Raw genomic sequence first — 10,981 nt, 5'->3', positions numbered from 1 at the left:
GGTGTCGCCGTATTCTTGATTCTTGTTCGCTATTCATTGCTTCTCGAACTTGCTGAGCCTTGTGGCTCACTTGATCTTCCTTTCCATTCCAGGTAAAGGGAAGGCCGTTTTCGGGGGCGAGTCCAGTGGGACTAAGGCCCAAGGGATAGGGGTGTACGGAGACGCGTCCTAACTTGAAGATCCTATTTAGCATTTTGGTGAGGCTTGATGAAATGATTTTTATTTTGTTAGTTAACATTAGAGCCTCTTAATTATTTTGTATGGCCTTCGAGCCCCAAACTTATGAGATATTGGAAGTGTAACTGAACCTTTATTTAGTTTCCGCTGCTAGTAATGAATTGAGTTGTTGTTTTATTTATGGTTTGTTCTATATCATCTCTGTGATGACCTCCTTCCGAATATCCTATGCTAGCGGGAATATTCGAGAGTGGGCCCTTACAATTTTGGTATCAGAGCCTAAGTTAGGAAGTGAGAGGAGTCTTTGTACACCTAGGTTTGGGTAGAGTTAGAATTGTGTCTAATAGTCTAGTAAGTCTAAGTTAAGATGGAGTACTAAAAAGTCGTTTGGCATGCAGGAAATGAGTGGACGACGAGGAAGACCGTCGACCCGTGCCCGAGGCAACTGGGCCATCCCTACTCCAGTTCCTAGACCCATTCCTGAGCCTGCACCTGTTCCTACCCCTACACCTCCACCTGCACCGGCCACTCTAGCGGAGTCAGTGGCAGACTTGCGCCAGGAGGTTGGTGAGCTGAGGGGCACCATGGCTGCCATGTTGAGGCACTTCGAGAATTTTATGGCACATCAGGGAAGGCAAGAGCAAGTACCACCTGGAGCAAGGAATGAACCAGGCCTGAATGAGAACGTTAATGGTCAGACTTCAAACCCAGTGCCACAGGAGGTGGAGCCCCATGGAGTGGATGGCAATACCGGGAGCCAGTTGGTACGAAATTTCATGGCACTGAGACCTTCAGAGTTCCGTGGAGGGACCGACGCCTTGGCAGCAGAGGAGTGGATGATGGCAATGGAGAAACACCTCAGGACGATAGGGTGCAGTGACACCCAGAAGGTACAGTTGGCTACATATCTATTTCGAGGAGGAGCCGAGAGGTGGTGGGAGACAGTTCGACAGAGGTTTGTGGGCAGGGAGCCGTCATGGGCGGAGTTCAGAGAGCTTTTCAATGCCAACTACTTCCCAGCTTGGGTCCGAGATCAGAAGACATATGAGTTTATTGAGCTGACACAGGGCAATAGGACGGTGGCGCAGTATGAAGAGGAGTTCATCTCTCTGACACGATTCGCTCCTGAGTTGGTATGTACCGAGGAAAAGAAAGCATCCAAGTTCCAAAGAGGTCTGCGAGTGGACATCAGATTTCACCTAGCTGGTGCACAGATCACGAATTATGCTACACTGGTGCAGAGGGCACATATCATAGAGAAGGAGAGGAGTGAGCTAAGGGCAGTTCAGGCAGCCGCTAGGGGATCAGGTTCAACTCGGGGGCAAGGCAATGACAGGAAAAGGAAGGGAGCACCGGGGTTTTCTGGTAATGTAACTGACATTCCTCCCTGCACCACTTGTGGGAAGCGACATCGAGGTGTATGTAAGGCGTGCTATGGTTGCGGGCAGTTGGGGCACATGAAGAACGATTGTCCACAAGGGAAAGGTATAACGGGCAATAGGGAGGTGACTTGCTACCGGTGTGGAAGAAAGGGGCATACGTTTAACGTTTGCAGACAACAACCACAACAAGGAGGACAAAGGTATGGGAACCAAGGTAACAAGATGGGACAATGGCAATCAGTGCCGAGACTTCAAGGGACAGCACCACCATTGGCACCGCCACTAAGACAGGGCACCACAGACATTAGTCGACCCCACACCCAGGGACGAGCATTCGCTTTGACGTCAACAGAGGCAGAGAAGGGAAAGGACACTGTGCAAGGTATTCTCTCCCTATATGACATTGATGTGTGTGTTTTGTTTGACACGGGGTCTACACATTCATTTGTTGCACCTAGGATTGTGTGCCACATTCCATTTTCTAGTACATTGTTGCCTTATTACTTGATCGTGTCTACACCGGGAGGAGTCGAGTTAGTGGGGAGTGAAATCTATAGAGATTGTAAGATTATGGTGCATGATAAGGAGTTACCCGGGGATTTGATAATCTTAGACATACATGATTTTGATCTTATTTTGGGCATGGACTGGTTATCCCGACATTATGCCAAAGTGGATTGTAGATGTAAGGTTATCCACTTTGAGTCACCCCATCAGCCAGTCATATCGTATCGAGGCATTAAACCGATGAGTTCCACACCTATGATATCAGCGATGAAGGCTAAAAAATTGATGCGGCATGGATGTGAAGCATATTTGGCTTTTGTGACCACGGGTAAGAAGAACAATACAGAACTATCAGACATTCCAGTAGTCCGTGAGTTTCCTGATGTATTCCCTGATGAGTTACCAGGGTTGCCGCCACTGAGGGAGGTAGAGTTTTCCATAGAGTTGATGCCAGGAACCCAGCCAGTTTCCAAGGCACCTTATAGAATGGCCCTGAATGAATTAAAAGAATTGAGGGTGCAACTTGAGGAGTTGATTGAGAAGGGATTCGTTCTCCCTAGCGCTTCACCTTGGGGCGCTCCGGTCTTGTTTGTGAGGAAGAAGGATGGATCCATGAGGTTATGCATAGACTATCGTCAATTGAACCAGGTAACGTTGAAGAACAAGTACCCTCTTCCTCGAGTTGATGATTTGTTGGACCAGCTACGTGGAGCCTCAGTCTTTTCTAAGATTAATTTGAAGTCAGGGTATCACCAAGTAAGGGTCAGAGAAGGAGACATTCAGAAGACTGCATTTCGTACTAGGTACGGCCACTACGAATTTGTGGTTATGCCATTTGGGCTGACGAATGCTCCGGCCGTCTTTATGGATTTGATGAATAGGGTTTTCAGGGAGTACTTGGATCATTTTGTCATTGTGTTCATCGATGATATTCTCATTTACTCGCCGAGCTTGGAAGAGCATGAGAACCATCTCAGGTTAGCCTTACAGAGACTTAAGGAAAAACAATTATATGCCAAGTTCAGTAAGTGCGACTTCTGGCAACAACAGGTGGGATTCTTAGGGCATGTAGTATCCAATGAGGGCATTTAAGTAGATCCCGAGAAGGTGAAGGCAGTGATGGATTGGCCAAGACCAACCTCAGTAACGGGCATCAGAAGTTTCTTGGGACTGGCAGGTTATTACAGGAGATTCATTGAGGGTTTCTCCCGACTGTCCCTGCCTATGACGAAGTTAACTCGAAAAGGAGTCAAGTATGAGTGGAATGAGGCATGTGATCGTTGCTTTGAGGAGTTGAAGAAGAGATTGACAACAGCGCCAGTGTTGGCTATTCCCAGAAGTGGGGAGAAGTTTACCATCTTCAGTGATGCGTCGCACTCTGGCCTTAGATGTGTGTTGATGCAGGATGAGCGAGTAAATGCATATGCCTCGAGACAGTTGAAGAAGCATGAGGTGAATTACCCCACACACGATTTGGAATTGGTAGCCGTGGTATTTGCACTCAAGATTTGGAGGCATCACCTCTACAGAGAGAAGATAGAGATTTATACTGACCACAAAAGTCTAAAGTACCTTTTCTCACAAAAGGAGTTGAACATGAGACAACGTAGATGGATGGAACTACTGAAAGACTATGATTGTGAGATTTTATACCATCCGGGGAAGGCTAATGTAGTGGCAGATGCTTTGAGTCGCCGAGGAGCTCACATAGCAGCTATGATGGTCCATGAGTGGATGCTTTTGAGGCAAATGAGGGAGATGTCTATTTTCGGACCCGATGAGAGACCTACAGTGTATTGTTCGTACCTGAGGGTACAACCAGATTTGATGGAGCAAATTAGGATACAACAGTCCTGTGATGTGAAGCTAGCCCAGATCTTGGTAGATGTGGGAAAGTTTTCCCCAATGGGTTTCAGTCAGAGGGGCGATGGGATGTTACTATTTCAGGACTGGATCTGTGTACCTGATGATACTGGGATTAAGAAGGAAATTCTATCGGAAGCGCATAAGTCTCGTTATACGATTCACCCCGGCACAACGAAGATGTATCAGGACTTACGACGGCAGTTTTGGTGGGATGGATTGAAGAGAGATGTGGCCAAGTATGTGTCCCAGTGTGCAGTATGTCAACAAGTTAAGGCAGAACATCAAAAACCGGCAGGCCTTTTACAGCCGTTGCCCATTCCAGAGTGGAAGTGGGACAACATATCTATGGACTTCGTGTCAGGGTTGCCGAGGACGACAAAGGGGTATGATGCTATATGGGTGATAGTAGACCGTTTGACTAAATCAGCCCATTTTCTGCCGATTAGGAAGACTTATCCTTTGAGCCGTCTGGCTAAGATGTACATCGAGGAAATAGTGAGATTGCATGGGGTCCCATCTAGTATTGTGTCAGATCGGGATCCTCGTTTTACCTCGCACTTTTGGGGGGCGTTACAAGATGCCTTGGGGACGAAGTTGAGATTTAGTACCGCTTTCCACCCACAAACAGATGGACAGACAGAGAGGACCATACGGACGTTAGAGGACATGTTGAGGGCATGTGTGCTAGACTTTCATGGCAGTTGGGATGACCACCTGCCACTAGTAGAATTCACCTACAACAATAGTCATCATTCCAGTATTGGTATGGCACCTTATGAGGCGCTTTATGGCAGGCCATGTAGATCGCCCATTTGTTGGGAGGAGGTTGGAGATAGAGCCTTATTGGGGCCAGAGATTGTGGAACAGACAACGGAGAAGATTCGCATCATTAGAGCGAGAATGAAGGCCGCCCAAGATCGACAAAAGAGTTATGCGAACAAGAGACGGCGAGACTTGGAGTTTTCAGTTGGGGATCATGTATGGCTGAGAGTGATGCCCATGAAGGGCGTACGTCGATTTGGGGTGTCGGGGAAGCTTAGCCCTTGCTATATTGGGCCATTTGAGATTTTGGAACGAGTTGGCACTTTGGCCTATAGGTTAGCTTTGCCACCGCAACTATCTGGCGTTCATAACGTCTTCCATGTGTCCATGCTAAGGAAGTACGTGCCAGATCCTCAGCACATTATTGACTATCAGACTTTAAAGGTCAGGGAAGATGTGGCGTACGAGGAAATGCCTGTCAGTATCTTGGAATGGAAAGAGAAAGTGTTGCGAAACCGGTCGATTCCTTTTGTGAGGGTTCAGTGGCAGCGTCATTCTCCGAACGAGGCTACTTGGGAACGTGAGGATGAGATGAGACGTCTTTTCCCCCAGCTATTCTCATGATGAGGTATGAATTTGGGGACCAAATTCTTTAAAGGGGGGGAGAAACTGTAATGACCCTAAATTGGGTCTAGGTGTTTTTCATATTTAATTTTAACTCAAGGGCATTCTAAATGTGGGTCGAAGTATTTTAACAATTCATTTTGATGGCATGAAATGATTTTAGATTAATATGAAATTTTCTTGGTGCATGTGATCATGAATTTAAGTGTATGGATCTAATTTCTAAGAATTTGAGAAATTAATGTTTTGGACTCCATTTAAATAATTAAATGTGTTCATGGGTTTATCAAGTGGGTTAAATAAATTGTTGGGTTGGGCTTGGGCCCAATAATAAAAGAGATTTAAATTTTTTTTTATGTGAAAAAAAAAAGAGAAGAAAAAGAAATTAAAATAAAAATGATTACCAAATGTCAAAAACGCCCCCAAAAAGCTTGTCTGTTACAAAAAAAAAGGAGGGGCAAATCAGTCTTTTGGGATGGGAGAACAGTGCAGTCTAGCAGCCTTTTCTGCTGCATCTTTTATTTTTTTCCAGAGACCATATCCCTACTTTTCAGCACCTATAATATACCCATGTTGCCTACTGTTGCATTTCATCTTCTTCTTCACTCGTTGCTGTGTGTGTTTCTGTTGCTGGGGAGTTTTTGCAGCTCATCAGGCAAGTTCTCTTCATCTATCTTGACTGTCTTCTGTTGAGTTATGTGTGGGAGAAATATATATATATATATATATATGTTTACTACCATTGTTCATTGTTATATTATTTCATACACTTGATCCTGATTCTCAATGAGTGGTGGGTCTCGTTGATGTCTTAAAAGGGGATTTAATCATTCCCATGTCCCTTCAGTGAATGGCATTTAGTTGTGTTTGAATTGATGCTGAATCTTTGCTCATTCTGTATCTATGTAAAAATAAAAATAAATTGTATGCTATAACCGAATGCCTTTTTTCCATGAATCATTCGAACCATATACATATACATATATACAACTTCATTTAAATCCTGCATATTCTATTCGGCCATCCATTTATATACCTACATGCATATCTCCATTGGGATGCCCCATGTTTCAGTCAGCCACTTGACCCACTTATATATATAAATATATACGTATACACTCTGTTACATTAGCCATTTCAATGCCCTGCTTCTATTCAGCCACACACTTATTTATATATACATATATTCATGGTATATATATATATATATGTTCGTAGCAGAGAAGCTGAAAATAGCTCTCCATCCCCTTCTCCGTTTCAGCCGAATACCCCACACTCTGTTCGAACCGCTAATATATATATATATATATATATACATACACACACGTATATACACTGTTCGATGTACTGTGCCTATGTGAACCGTGACCCATATTTACATACACCTTCATGCTATTCGAAAACCACCCATGTATTATTTGAATCCTTGCATATATAAGCAACAGCCGTGCATTGCCCCTGTTTCAGCTTATTGGTGACCCGCTTATATATATATATATATATAAGCATACCCAGTTTGATTGCTTTCCCATCCCAGCTGGCCATTTATATATATATATATATACATATAAACCTACATATAAGCGTGAAAGAGTGGCCGGATTAGAGTTTCCTTCCCCTCAGTGTTACATTTGACTACCTCTCTAGCCATATTCAATCCACCCATTTATGGGTTCATAAACGTGCACACAGTAGAGAGAGAAAGTAAGGCATTAAAGCCCAAGAGAAAATAGGGTTATTATGTCTTATTTTATTTTAATATATTCATATTATAAAGGTGCAAAAAGTGCAGAAGTTTCCCTTTCTTTCTTTAATTAAATAACATATATATATATATAGATAGATATATATATACACATATGTTAAAGCACCCACGCACTCTCTATAAGGAATTGAAGTTCAACCCAAATAATATATATATATATATACATAAAATAATTCCTTCTCTTAATAATGTTTGTAAAGGGGAATTTATTTTTATATAGAAGACTTTTGCTAGTTTTTCTTTAATTATATTCATATATATATGAATATATTCTATTTGATTTTGATGTCTTAAATTGAATAATTCAAATTATATGTATAGAATTATCCATATATAAATGTTTGGTATGCATACAAATAAATTGTAAAGAATTCATTAATTAATTGATTAAACTAATTCATGAGTAAATTATTATATTTCGTGTGCATACTTGATATGAGTGGAAAAACTACTTAGTATTGTGAGATGGGTCTAAAATATATATATATATATATATATAACTATGGCATCAGTTTGTGAGATAAAATTCATGATGTTTATATAGATGTGAAAGTAAATACGTGACACATTTCACACACATTCAATATGATCATATTATGTGGCACAATATTATTTATCTTTGCGCACCTAATATTTTGCGCGGAGGGAAAGGGTACCCTAGAGCACCTGGCGCGGGACGAGGTGGCCATAGCCTGGCAGGTTGGCTCCATATTGAATGGGAGTTTTTATTCTTTTGATGCACTTTGGCATATGTTGTTTAATGGCTTACGAGCCTACGAGATTTAATTCTGATACTTAATTTCATATGCACATTTGCATAGTAATATATGGTGATGTGATGCATTTAAGTTGAAATTTATAAAGTCATAAATTACGAAGCTTGTATAAAATTGTGGAGTTCTTGATTCCTCTTTTGGTGTCGCCGTATTCTTGATTCTTGTTCGCTATTCATTGCTTCTCGAACTTGCTGAGCCTTGTGGCTCACTTGATCTTCCTTGCCATTCCAGGTAAAGGGAAGGCCGTTTTCGGGGGCGAGTCCAGTGGGACTAAGGCCTAAGGGATAGGGGTGTACGGAGACGCGTCCTAACTTGAAGATCCTATTTAGCATTTTGGTGAGGCTTGATGAAATGATTTTTATTTTGTTAGTTAACATTAAAGCCTCTTAATTATTTTGTATGGCCTTCGAGCCCCAAACTTATGAGATATTGGAAGTGTAACTGAACCTTTATTTAGTTTCCGCTGCTAGTAATGAATTGAGTTGTTGTTTTATTTATGGTTTGTTCTATATCATCTCTGTGATGACCTCCTTCCGAATATCCTATGCTAGCGGGAATATTCGAGAGTGGGCCCTTACAGTTCCCACACCAAATTATGTATTACAAACTACCAAATGACAATAACATTATCATGAAACCTGTAATACCCGGTATTACACAGTGATATAAAAGATATAATTTTCAGTTAGTTTAAAAGGAAATCGGGTGATCCGGGAAGCCCGAAAATCGATTTCGAGGAATTAATTAATAAAATTTACCGAATCGATGGCAGAGAAAGCCCCGAGACTTGGATGTCCAGGAAAGAAGGCATGAGATTGGTAAGTGTCTCGAGGCGAGGCTAATAACATTGGAAGTAGTTAGACCGGGAATAGTTTCTGGTACAGCTACTATATAAGCTTAAATTATTGGCTAAATCGAATGTTTGTGAGGGGTAAGCAAGAAATCATCAGTAAGTCAGAGGGGCCCAAAGGGTGGCCCAATTTTATGAATGACTCAAGCTGAAGCGTTTTCAGGATGAGATAAGATCCTGTTCAAGTGTAGTGATGAAATTAGTTTTATCGAGTAATAGACCAATTATTAATTTTAGGAAAAATTGAGATTTTAGTGGTTTGATGGAAATTGATTTAAGACCTTGAAGGGTGTAAGTGTAGTTATTAAAAATTCTGAAGTGGGGATTTATGTGTAATTCTCACATAATTATGTGTAATATATATATATATATGTGTGTGTGTGTGTGTGTGTGTGTGTGTGTGCATTGGATGCGTGAGCTAGAGCAAGCAATTAACAGTAGCCTTTTCTTTGGATTCGAAACAGATAGAGAGAGCTCGTGAGCCATGGCCAGGAAGTGAGAGAGAGAGAGAGAGAGAGAGAGAGAAATCAAGAGAGAGAAAGAGCTTGAGCTGATGGTGGTGGCCGATGAAGCAGCAGCCAGAGTTGGTGGTTGAGAATAGCAGCAGCACAGGAGGCTGCCATGGCCGAGGACGCAATGATGAAGGCCAAGGCAGAGGTGACTCTCGGTGGCTGAAGGGTGCCTGCCTAAAGAGTAGAAGTATTCATTCTCAAAGAAAACTTTTACATGTACATTATGGAAGGCATTGGAGGAAAAGTTTTTGAAGAAAAGCAGTAAGAATAAGCTCTACATGAAAAAGAGATTGCCCCACTTTACATATGTCCCTAGTACCACATTGAATAATCATATCACTACTTTCAATTAGTTGGTAGCTGATTTGATGAATTTGGATGAAACGTTTAAAGATGAGGATTTGGCTTTGATGTTGTTGGGATCCCTTCCTAAAGAATTTGAATTTCTTGAAACTACTCTGTTTCACGGGAAGGTTTAGGTGTCTCTTAGTGAAGTTTGTGCTGCTTTGTATGGCTATGAGTTGAGAAAGAAATATGAGAAATAAATAATGCATAGTGTAGTACAAGCATTGATTGTAAGAGGCCGTTCACAAAGCCAGAAGAAAGGAAGGAGAGGGAGATCTAGATCGAACAAAGATGAGTATACCTTTTGTTGAGAGAAAGGCCACTGGAAGAAAGACTGTCCAAAGTCAAAAGCTAAAAGCAGACCTAACAATGGGAAAGTTGTCTCAAATGTTGCTGAGATTGATGATGAAAGCTCATACTTTTCACTGGTTCTTACGTCTTCGATAAATTATTCTGGTGCTTGGCTTTTGGATTCAGGTTGCAGCTACCACATATGTCCCAAGCGGGACTAGTTCTTTGACTTTCAAGAACTTGATGAAGGAGTTGTTTACACAGAAAATGACACTCATTATAAAACAACTGGAGTTGTCACAATCCATTTAAGGAATCATGCTAGATCAACCAGAATATTGACAGATGTGAGACATGTGCTGAGTCTAACCAAGAATCTCATTTATGTGGGAACGTTGGAATCAAATGGACTTAAAGTAACTGCAAAAAATGGAGTTATGAAGGTGATCTTTGGCACGCACTTATATTGATGAAAGGTATTAGAATGAAGAATAACTTGTATTACTATTAGAGTAATGCAGTTATGGGGACAACAACAGTAGTAGCTTCCAAAGAAGACAGGGATACAGATGCAACCAAACTATGGTATATGCGTTTGGGACATGCAGATGAAAAATCCTTATAAATTTTATCCAAGCAAGGATTATTAGAAGATGTCAAGACCTACAAATTAGACTTTTGTGAGCACTGTGTCAAGGGGAAGCAGACAAGAGTGAAATTTGGCACTACAATCCATGATACCAAGGGTATTTTGGATTATATTCACTCAGATGTATGGAGACCTTCCAAGACATCATCTATGGCAGGTAACCACTACTATGTTACATTTGTTGATGATTATTTCCAGAAAGTTTGGGTTTAAACATTGAAGAAGAAGGATGAAGTGTTGGGATGTTTTCTCAATAGGAAAAATATGGTGGAAACTCAAACTGGCAGAATAATTAAATGACTCAGAAAAGATAATGGTGGTGAGTATAGAAATGATCCATTTGACAAAGTCTGCCAAGATGAAGGTATTGTTTGATACTTCACAGTCAAAGATACACCGCAACAGAATGTGGTGGTAGAGCTCATGAATCGAATGTTACTAGAGAAAGTTCGGTGTATGTTGTCCAATGTTGGAT

General features: G+C 41.5%; 1 protein-coding gene across 1 annotated transcript; it reads left to right on the top strand.

Moving 5' to 3' along the window:
* Positions 1-578: 578 nt before the first annotated feature.
* LOC127804559 (uncharacterized) lies at positions 579-3,158 on the top strand. The gene has a single exon (XM_052341431.1). The coding sequence runs from the start codon at positions 579-581 to the stop codon at positions 3,156-3,158; it is 2,580 nt and encodes an 859-aa protein (XP_052197391.1).
* Positions 3,159-10,981: the final 7,823 nt, after the last annotated feature.

Source organism: Diospyros lotus, chromosome 6 (assembly GCF_014633365.1).
Source record: "Diospyros lotus cultivar Yz01 chromosome 6, ASM1463336v1, whole genome shotgun sequence".
In the NCBI taxonomy this organism is placed as follows: Eukaryota; Viridiplantae; Streptophyta; class Magnoliopsida; order Ericales; family Ebenaceae; genus Diospyros; species Diospyros lotus.
This window is presented reverse-complemented; position numbering and strand designations above follow the sequence as displayed.